This window comes from Mus caroli, chromosome 8 (genome assembly GCF_900094665.2).
Source record: "Mus caroli chromosome 8, CAROLI_EIJ_v1.1, whole genome shotgun sequence".
Lineage (NCBI taxonomy): Eukaryota > Metazoa > Chordata > Mammalia > Rodentia > Muridae > Mus > Mus caroli.
The window spans coordinates 40,672,662-40,683,755 of record NC_034577.1 but is presented as its reverse complement, the minus strand read 5'-3'; the positions used below and the strand labels follow the sequence as shown (position 1 = coordinate 40,683,755).

General features: G+C 45.5%; 1 protein-coding gene across 1 annotated transcript in view; it reads right to left on the bottom strand.

Annotated features, from left to right (window-relative positions):
• Enpp6 (ectonucleotide pyrophosphatase/phosphodiesterase 6) overlaps nucleotides 1-11,094 on the bottom strand; it is a 100,525-nt gene that overhangs the window by 2,067 nt on the left and 87,364 nt on the right. The window contains exon 7 of the mRNA XM_021170656.2: nucleotides 3,078-3,201. Coding sequence (XP_021026315.1) covers nucleotides 3,078-3,201 — 124 coding nt within the window. The remainder of the gene's footprint in view (nucleotides 1-3,077; nucleotides 3,202-11,094) is intronic.

Below are 11,094 nucleotides of genomic sequence, written 5' to 3'. Positions count from 1 at the left end.
AGAGAGAGAGAGAGAGAGAGAGAGAGAGAGAGAGAGAGAGAGAGAGAGAGAGAGAATAAGGCTGCATGGGAGCCGTTAAGGGAGGCCGTTCCCAGTGTCAAGGCACATTATATAATTAGACAAGGAAGGCAGTGACTCATCACCATCAGATGAACCCACCACAGATTAAGAGATCAATGGAAAGTCTGTCCGAGAACCCACGCAAGCAACTGCCGATCTCCTTCTGACTTGCGGTGTGACCTGCGTATGAAGACCACACTGCCCACCGCACGAGGTCACACCCCCATCCGGCATGGGCCTTGGAGCATGTAAAGTGCCCTTCTCTGATCAGTGGTAGATGAAGCTCTGACAAAAGTCTGGGAGAGGAGGATGTTCCTTGAAATAAGATTGGAAGTACAAAATTGTGTCCTATGACTACGAACTCAGAATTCAGATTTATCTCTGATCTAGTCAACGGGTTTCTGCTCTAAAGGCATGGAATTTTGAGCCCAAGTTAAAGAACTGCAAGTGTTTAGGACATTCACAGGCAGGTGAACAACATCTACTCTGATGTGAAAGGTAGAATTTCCACTAGCCCAAGACTTTGAGCCTAAATTTGGATCTAAGTTACTCGCATGGGACCAAACATGGGCATCTCGAATGGGCCAAAACATGGGCATTGTATTTGGGTATTATACTGTATCTACTGAAAAGGGAAGGCTCTGAAGGCTCACACTATGCCCAGCCACCTTCAGCAGCAGCTCTGAAGAGAGGCTTGCTGGCTTGTGACCACTCACTGACTCCTGCCGCATGCATTCAGAGTCATCCCGAATGCAGAGTTCTCCAGGGCAAGATTAAGTGGCTGAAATTAGAAACTGGGATTAAACACAGAGAGGCTGTCTTCAGAACTCTTCTCCTTTCTCTCTGCTGGGTCAGACTCACTGGCTTGAAAGTTATTTGGGCAGCCGCGATGATGCTCAGCTTCCTCCCTAAGCAAGGAGCACAGGCAATAGATCAGGAGGGAGGCATCTCCCCCACCCCACCCCCAAGTGCAGCTAGATAGCTATTAAAGGGCTCGCTCTTAAATTTTCTTCTCAGTAAACAGCCAGTGCGTAAAGCTATTTAATCTTTCATGAGACGTGGAGCCAGGGATGTGATGGCTCGCGGGAGGCTCTCAAGGAAACATTTCGCAATTAGCCCAGTCCGTTTTCATCAGGGTTGTCCCTCTGTCTGTAAAATAGTGAGGGCTTTCCATTAGAAGGGAGCTAATGACAGAGGCTTCTGGACAAAACATCCCTAGAGAATTTAACTCTAAGTTAGTGCAGTGCTGAGTATTTTGTTTAGAAATTTTGACTCAGGGCTAGACTGGCTTATGCTTTAAAACACACATAAGACTTGCTCATACAGTCTAACAAACAACTGTTCGGCCTTCTTAACCTAACTTTCCTTTTCTGGGGAAGAAAGTGGTGGTATTATTGACTGAAAATCCTGATCATTGACTTTATCCCATACGAAGGCCATGACCTCGGTATATCTTCTTTCTGATCTACAACAGACCTCAGCATAATCCAAAGAGCTACCTTTCTTAATTTTTCTTCCATTGAAGCTCTGAAAGTTCTGGGCTTGGCCCACATGGAGCGCGCCTAACTTTTACTGGCCAATGGTAACGCTTCTAACTTTCACTGGCCAATGGTAACGCTTCTAACTTTCACTGGCCAATGGTAACACTCCTAACTTTCACTGGCCAATGGTAACACTCCTAACTTTCACTGGCCAATGGTAACACTCCTAACTTTCACTGGCTAATGGTAAGGTACTTTGACACTCTCTGGTCGCTTGTACCTGTGCCAGGAGCCCTCCCCCTCCCGCCCCAGTGCTTTTTAAACGTTTGTTCTCGCTGATACCGATGCTGATTTTGGGATTTGAAAATCACTTGTGGGAGTCACATGTGGAGAAGGATTTGGACCAATGTCTTTCCCCAAGCGCGGCCTCTTAACATCTATTCTGTGGTTAAGTGGAGTAAACCAAGACAGACACAGTAAGGAGAGTGAGGTGACATCACTGATCTCGCCACACGGATGAGAAAAGTGGATCTCACAGGTAGATTACTCAACACACAATTGGAAATAAAGTGTGCACTTTCTTGAGCAGAAGCATTTTGATCTACATGCAGGAATATGCCTTTGGAATACAAATGTCACAATAATTATATTTAATAAAGGAAAGGACAGGAATGGAAAGCGTAGCTGTGACCTGGTCACCTGATGACTGCTGATAGCTGTGGAAGTCCCTTCCATTTTCCCTTCTCCCTCATCCCTGATCTCTCTCTCTCTGTCTGTCTCTCTCTCTCTCTCTCTCTCTGATGATATATTTCTAGCAATGTGCTCATTAGACTACTTGGGAAAACTTTTCCAGTGTGCAGATTCATAGTGCCTTGTCGATTACGTTAAGCCACCAAAGAGACTCTTCATCTGCCTTTTATTCCAGACCTTTGGAATATAATCTGGCCAAGGAAGACTCTGCACATTTACTTTTATACAAATATCTCTCGTCATTCTGGCTCATTCTCAAAGTCAATTTCTAGGTCACTTCTGAGCCTGACCTTGAATACATCCTAGCTTCTAGTAGGACTTTAAACGGACCCCACAGGGGTGGATATTTCTAGACAAAGTAGGGCCATTTTAAGAGTCAGCCTCCAGGAAGCAATCGTGTCAACCTTGAGACTCACAGCTGTCAGCAAACTGCTGTCTGATAAGCCTTTCTGGACATCAGATAGCTGTGGGAAAAAAGAAAAAAGAAAAACGCTTCAATGAATTAAGTAAAAAATGAATCACAGACATGTGGAATACATTTTCTTCACTGTACTCAGGACTTAAAATTTACAAGGAGAAGTATTTGGCCACAATTGCCAAACCAAAGAAGCATTTGAAAGGAAGCCAGCAGAAGATGTTTCACTGAGAGCGGCTGGATTTGCTTAGCTTGGCTCATAAAGAAAGTCCATAAAGAAACGGCTCCAGCTTGTATGAGCACGGTTAGTCCCTATTAGAGCTGCTTCCTTGGAAGGCTGCCTACGAGGGTTCAGTCATCTCCTTGCCTACCAGGTCCGATGGCCAGGAAGATGCCTCTCATGTCCATGAGTTCGTTGTCATATCCGTGCCATCCACGCTGCCAGCCTTCACGCTTGCCCGTGCTGTTCATCCAAAATGGAAGCATCTCTCGACTCTGAAATCAAGAAAGGCGATGATATCGCATTGCTCCGGGACAGTTACAGCTTCTGGGCGAACACTGACTGCAGGGTGGAGATGCCCTCCTCAGTATCCCTGACCGGGCTCTTCCAGCTTCAGCTGGAACATTTCCTACTTCTGGGAGCTCTGACCCTTGGCAACAACCTCCTAAATTCCTGAATATCTCCGGTTGGGGGGGGCATTTTCTTAACCTGAGATGAATTCTATCATGTAATGAGGTTTGGAGCCACTAAGTACAGCATGCTAGCGATAGAAAGGATGTTAGAACTTGTCTGGGGCATAAAAGGAGATTTGCTTTTTATCCCAGGTTCCTGCCGTGGAGCTCCTAAAACCCTTGGAATTTCCTGGATGACTAGAGGGACTTTGGTTATCTATAATGAGCCCATGTCTCTCATACCACAGTATGCAGAGACAGCCACTGGATTGAGGGACTAGATAGCTTCAGGGTGGGGGGTGGTCACCTAAGTAGCAAATCTCCTGATTAGGTTTCAGTGTTTTGTTTCTGATCCCCAACCACTGGAAGGGTGAAGGTGCTGGCTCTGGAGTCCTGTTGTGTAACCAGTACAATATCTCATCCCCACAAAATGACACCCCAGATGTCACACCTGCTGAGCATGGTTTCAGAGACCTTCCTTCCAAGAGGGAAAAGAGCTTTGCGCCCCTCAAGTCCCACCCAGGTGTGTCCATCTGGCTGTTCCTAAGTCTTTCTTAACGAAACTGTAATCACAAGGATAGCACTTTCCTGAGTCCTAGGATTCCTTCTATCCAACCAAAGTCAGATGGTGAGAATCCTAGCCCAAACAGGCATAAGTGTTGATAGGAAGCCTGGGGAGCCAGGACTTGCACATAGCAAATGAGTGGACTCGTGTGAGCACTGAATTCCTTAGCCTGTGATGTATGCTCTAACTCCGGGCATGGGATGAAACTGAAAGTTCAGGTACTCAAAGGTTAAAGGGCTGTTGGAAATTAGGACATGCATAAAGTCACTTCATTTTGTAGTAAGGTAACCAGAGCCCCAAGGGGTCCACTTAGCACCCCCTCATACAGCCCTCCCCAGTTTCACAATACACATACACACCATGCCATTCTTCCAGTCCCACCCTCAGGAGCAAAGCTTCACCCACTCTCCTTGGTTTCCTGCATTTAGCCATTTGAAGATAACTCCCAAAGTCCTCTTACCCAGGCCTCCCTCGTCTTCATTTCCCTTGACCTCCCTTCATCTGGGAGGCCACTGTTTTCCTGACATTTTCTAGACTACATTTTCTTAGGCTCCAGAGGCTCAGTCATGGTGAAAAGAGAGCTTAAAGCTCTGCGGGTCCTGCAGAGCCTGCAGCCTGTTGACCACAATGCTAGCCCCTTTGCTGCAGACAGATGGTGTGTTTATGACGGTTCAGCACTGCAAGTGTTTCAGACACAGGAGTAGAATCAAAAATGGCACAATTACCAGCCATGTGTGGGTTGATCCCAAAAGCTAATATAGTATCATGTATTTACAGGGCCAGTCCTGATGTTTACAATCATCAGAGCATCCTGCTGTGGACAATACTGTCTTTTATCATTTGCAATTCAAATCCCTGTAACACAGAAAGAAGCATAGCACTTTCCTGAATCCTAGTTCTAATGAACTTAAGTCAGATGGTGAGAATCCTAGCCAGATCAGGAGGGCTTGCACCCGGCAAATGAGTGGATAAAAGATAAGACGACCCTCTCCTTTACTATTTGTAATTAAAAGCACTATGGCACGGAAAGAAACTCTCAGTCACACAGCTATTAGGAGGCAGTGCCAGACCTAGAGAGAGGTGAGTCTGGACTGGGATTCACTATGGAGCTGAAGTTCACTTTCTCCTCTCCTGTTCTCCGATCCCGGTTAAACGTTGGGTATCTTCTCTGCATTTCACATCCCTTGTTGGATGTAGGGATGTTTAACACTCATCTGGTGGAGTGTGGAAGGATGAGATGACTGTGTGTTGAATATCTAGCACACAGTAGGTGCTCAATAAGTTGCTGGTCTGGTCACCAGATGCTACTAACTGTGGGTTGAGGCACTCTGGTTATGAGGTTGAAGCCTCCTCGGCTTGTGTAGCTATAGCTCATTGCACCCTCATCCGCTCTCACCCCATAAATCGCTCCCAGGCCTTCTGCTGTCTAAAGACAGCCTTTTCATTGGCTCTCTGTTTCCTGGCTTTCCGTCATCCCTCGTCCCCCTTCTTCCAGCTGGAGCTTATATTTTTCCATGGACATACTTTATGAACTTACTGACTTTTCATACTTCTCTTTTTTTGGGGGGTGGGGGAGGTTAGCAGGCTGTGGTGAGGAACACAACACATTCCAATTTCCCTTCATCAGCTAACTTAATCTGTGGCTTTTTCTGTTTTCTGTCTTTGAGGCAGGGATCTGGAGCCTTCTTTGAGTCACACTTGTGATGAGCCCTGAGGTGTCTCTATTCCCCACAGCCAAGGAATGAAGATAGACCATTTAACTTAAAAACTACCTTCTAAAAGGCTACTGTTTCTTAATGCACAAAGAAACACAACAGTAATCTCAGACCTGGAGGTAACTGGAGAATTGCCAAATCAAAAATATATCACCATTGTTTAGTAAAGTGACAAGTTGCCACAGAGATGGGGAACCCCTCAAAAAAGCTATTTTTACTGGTATAAATAACAATAATAAACTGATCATGTAAGGAGGGAACTAATTCTTTAAAGGGAATGAGTGGACCAGGTGACATGTAAACACACCTTTAATTTCAAAACAATGACTTTTGGCATCTTTATATTATACCCGCATCCTTTCTCAAGGCACACATAAAGAACTGAGAAGGAAGGGTATAAAACAGCTCTCTGATTCCAGGATGGGAGATTTTAGGCTTGGGGTCTCCAGGCTTCTGGTTGAGGAGCTGATCCTATTCAGACTGCCACACAGTACCACCTAGTGACACCTTGGTGAGGTAACCCAATCCTTTAGATCTGGCCAAAGGTGAGAAATACACAGACACACACACACACACACACACACACTCCCATGGCTGCACTGCTCATTTCATATAGAACAAGCCCAGCTGAAAGCAACCTGCACAGTGCACCAGGAATAGGGTTTTCTACATTCATCTAGGGAAGTGCCAATCCAGGAAGGCCACCAGCTGTCCCAGTTTGTGGCCCATGGAGGCTTGTGAGATTCAAGACTTTAGTTTTAAAACTGGATCCACCCCAAGCAAACTAGGGCCAGTTGGTGGCTCCACATTTAACACTATGTGTGAAAGTCAAAGATCCTCACACAGTGTGATCTCCCCAGTACTTTTTGTGCCCCGTGTCATCCCCTGCCTTGCACGTGGGTAGATGCAGTGGACAGGAAGACTTCCAGGCTTTCTGTCACACACCACTCAAACCCTCTGACCATTTCCAGTGGGGAGGAACTAGAAATTGTCAGCCTGAAAACCTCAGGGGAAAATGGGTGAGGGTTTTATATCTGGATTTGGTTCCTTCCATTGGTGCCTGTGCTCCGTTTCCAGCCCATCATTATGACAACTATGAGGTGCTGACTTTAATTTGGGGTACTAGAGGAAAAGTGGTAAGACTTGCAGTTTCTAGATTAGGGCTTTGTATCAACCATCCTTGGTATAATAAGAAAAAGTAATGTTTAAATCAGAAACCAGTAAGGGAGGTTTGTTCAGGCCTTGCCTGGAGACTGTTTCTTTAAATTCCAGTGTTAGGGACTTCTTGGTATTAATCAGCAGAAAGAATGGCAAGAAATGCCAGGTTGGGAGTGATTGTGAAGGTGGAAGGCGGGATGGAAGGAGGACGGAAGAAGCAGCAGCCCTAGCCATGTGGATTTGCTGTCTTCTGCTTGCACGCAGGCAGGATTCTGGCTCTGATGAATTCCTCTGCTTCTCACCTGCTTGCTCCCATTTCTCCTGACTGATTGTCGAGTCTCGGAGAAGCATACTCCTGAGGAGGCAGAAGGTGAGTAGCTGAGGGCGTGACATCTGGCTTCTGTGGCCTGCCCTATATCCGAGAATGAATTCTGAGGATGTGGACCTGTGATCGGGATGGATTCTCTCTCTGACCAATGGGTCTGAAGTGGGGCCTCACTGCGACCTCCTCCTGGCTGATGGTTGTATGTTTTTCTTCCCATGGAGCCCATAGCTGTGGTGGCCAATTTTTGAAGGGAATGTTCACCATTCATATTGGTGGCTCAGAAGCCAGGCTAGATATAGACTCCCCTGAACATGTCCTAACTTGCACTCTTCTTAAATACCTGCGTTCTGTATGTGCATCAGGGAATGATCTTCCCCATACTGGAGCCCATTCACCCAGCACCATTAAATGGTAATTTATCATTTCAAGAGGACAGGCCTTGTTTTTATTGACTACTGTCCCAAGGTCAGATCATGTGTTCTCCATGTGGCTCTGGGTACAGCTTGAGAAAGCCCTTCCCAGAAAGCCCACAAAGCTTCACCAATGGCAAACCACGCCTAAAATCTGCTTTGAGATAATGGAACAACTGAGTAGTAAGGAGCCAAAGTAAACCGTTTTGTCTTTTATACTTGATGGACTCAGTTATTTTGCCATAGTAACAGAAAGCAGACTAACAAAACCACTACAAGTATAATGTTTTTCTCCTCAAGTTATTAAAAACATAATCTCCCATAGGGAGAAGAATGCTATAGAAGTTAAATTAAAATAAATGAAAGGTGAAACCTACTTAAGGTGCATTAGAACTCTAATAAAGAAAATCAATATAGTATCTTTTGCTAGGCTGGGGCACAGGTACTTTCCTCTTCTTAAGGACAGAGGAAAACTAGAGTTACATAGTATCATCTCCAACTGAAGAAGGGAAACAATCATGTCCAAGTCCCATGGTGGGGGCTGGTTGAGAAGGAGTTAAGCTTTCTCTTATTAACCGTGTGACAATTCTGTAGCAACTGCCTCCAAATCGAAGCACTTCTTTCTAGAGGGAAGAATGGAGCTGGCAAGATTCAAGAAGCTAGTCACACTTACAGGGCTAAGAAGCTCAGAGAGATGGAAGATTCATAAAGAAAACAAACAGACCCTCTCTAAGGTTGGTTGTAGAAGCAGTTGATGATTACCGGGCCAGTGAAGATTGTTGGTGGGGCTCAACTGTCTGCGAGTGGTCCAGGGGGGCTCCAGGGTTACTGTGCTTCATTACTCAAACTGGGGTGGGCTTTCCAGGCATGCTGATGCCTTGAGTCACCTGTGCTATATAAGTAACAGGTGATCGATGCTCACGTCAGCACCACCAACAAACTGGATGGTTCCTGGGATTATTGCTTTGGTCTGTTTTCAGTGCCCTGTCTGAGATGAAGAGGCATATATATATGGAAAAGTCACTGTGGTGGTTAGAATATGTTTGGCCCAGGGAGTGGCACTATTTGAATGCATGGCCTTGTTAGAGTAGGTGTGTCACTGTGGGCATGAGCTTTAAGACCTTAGTCTTAGCTGCCTGGAAGCCAGTCTTCTGTCTGCCTTTGGATGAAGATGGAGAACTCTTCAGCCTCTCCAGCCCCACATCTGCCTGGATGCTACCAAGCCTTAATCTTAATGGACTGAACCTCTGAACCTGTAAGACAGCTCCAATGAAATGTTGTCCTTTATAAAGAGTTGCCTTGGTCATGGTATCTCTTCACAGCAGTAAAAACCCAAACTAAGACAGTCACACAGCACAATTTCCTTAGCTTTTATACCACTGCTTTTTAAGAGTGTTACCCAGACTAGCTTCCCATCTCAGATCCCTCGAGAGCAGCTGTCTTACACTTAGGTATGTGCGCACCATATCCCACTTGCAAAAGATCTCCTAACAGTTACTCTGTTTCTATCTTTCGAAACAGGACTTAATTGATCAACCTTTGACCCCTGGTCTGACCTTGGAGACTCTCCTGCCACAGAGCTTGATCCCTGACACAGTTAAAATGCCTGAGAGCATAGTCAACAAGGATCAAGAGAAGCCGAGGTGGAGCAAAGTGTTGGAGAGACACATTAAGTGGACCAGCAATGGCTCTTTCTTGAGTCATTTTGAAGAGGAGAAGGAGGAAAGGGGGCAGCGGAGAGGGGACCCGGGAATGCACTTCCAGACAGCTTCCACATGCCACCCCAATCACTGTGGAGAGCAAGCTGCTTCCAGCCTTGTACATTTGACCTTCTGGAGCTCAATTAGTTGGGCCTGGACAATACCATGACAGCTGCCATGACCACTCAGAAGCCATGCTTCCCAGGTTGTCTTGATTTCCCCAAATATTTTGGAGCTCTGCCTAACGTCCCTTCAGGCACAGGCTTTAGAATTGAGCCTGGCATGTCACACCCTTTGCTGGTGTTCAAAGCAACTCTTTTCTCTGTAGGCAGGTGTGGCCTCCTGTAGATGGATGAGCTTCTGCTCGCTCTACTTGTTTGAACTGACCCAGGGATGCGGATAATCAGCTCAAAGCACCTTGTTCTCCCCGCCTTTCTCAGAATCTTGGCCCCTTTTGCTTTTTTTTTTTTTTTCAGCTTAGTAGATGCTTTCCAGGGCAAGGCACAGAAATCGGCCCTTAAGAGTTGAGTGGGGACTGTGGAGCTCAGTAAAGCTAGAATTTCCACTCAGAGTTCTAGCACCATTCCCTATTGAAATCTTTCCTAGAGCTATTTAGAATTAGTGGATGTTGAAAGCTTGACTTAGTCTTTCCTTGGTAACTGTTTAGCAACCTATAAGGTGAAGTGCTGCGCCTCTGCTATACAGTAGTACATATCCTTCTTGGGGAAAGACGAAGGACACAAAACCTCTTCTATAGGAGCCTCCAGTCTAGACCAGAGAGTCCAGAAGCAGGCCAATATGGCGCCCAGCCAAATGATTTGAGGCCTTAGGAAAGTCCCAAATGAAGACAGGACTGAGTGTCTCAAGGGATGGGGCCGGGGGTGGGGGTTTCAGCTGGGATTTGGAGGCCAGGAAGGACTTTGAAAGAGGTCAGATACCTCAGGAATCCTGCTGACTATTTATGGGGCTGATTGAAGGTATTTGCCTGCTAGGAGATAGCCATTGTTGTTACTGTTGTTGACTGGAAATCTCAAAATACAAAGGGTTTGAGATCGTTACTGTGTGAAAAATACTAAACGACTTAATGTCCCAGGATGTTATTGAAACCCTTTCGTGAATATTTGCAGGTTCACTTAGCTTTAATGACCCTGGGATGACAAAGGGAGATTACTACCACAGTTTCTTCCCTCACTTGTTTTGCTATTTAAAGATGAGATTATGAGATGATTTTTATAATTTCTACATTTGCAAGAAAATGAGTAGAACTGGAAATCATTTTAAGTGAAATAAACCAGATGTCAAACACTCATGTTTTCTCTTATGTGTGAGCTTAGATTTAAATTTGTGTGTGTGCGTGTGTGTTTCTGTCTGTCTGTCTGTCTGTCTGTCTGTCACAGAATTCATTTTAAATGTCAGGTTGACACAACCTAGAATCACCTGAGAGATGGGCTTCCAAGTGTGCTTATAGGGGATTATCTTCATTTCATTAATAGCTTTAGGAAGACCTGACCACTGTGGGTGGTACCCATTCCCTAGGCTGGGAGTACTTGATTGGAAAAGGTGATCTGAGTGCCAGCATGCCTGTGCTTATCATTCTATTTCTGACATTGCGAACCACTGCTTCAAGCTCCTGAGGCCTAGACTTCTTGTTGGATGATTATAACGTGTAACTGTGAGCTGAAAGAAACCCTTTCTCCCTTAAGTTGTTTACATCACAGCAAGAGAACAGCAACCAAGACAGCCGTTAAACTAGAAAGAGGATCATGAGAGGGAGGAATAAATTTTAAAAGGGTGGGAGTGGCAGAAAACATGTGACATGAAAACATTTGAAAGGAGAAAGGGA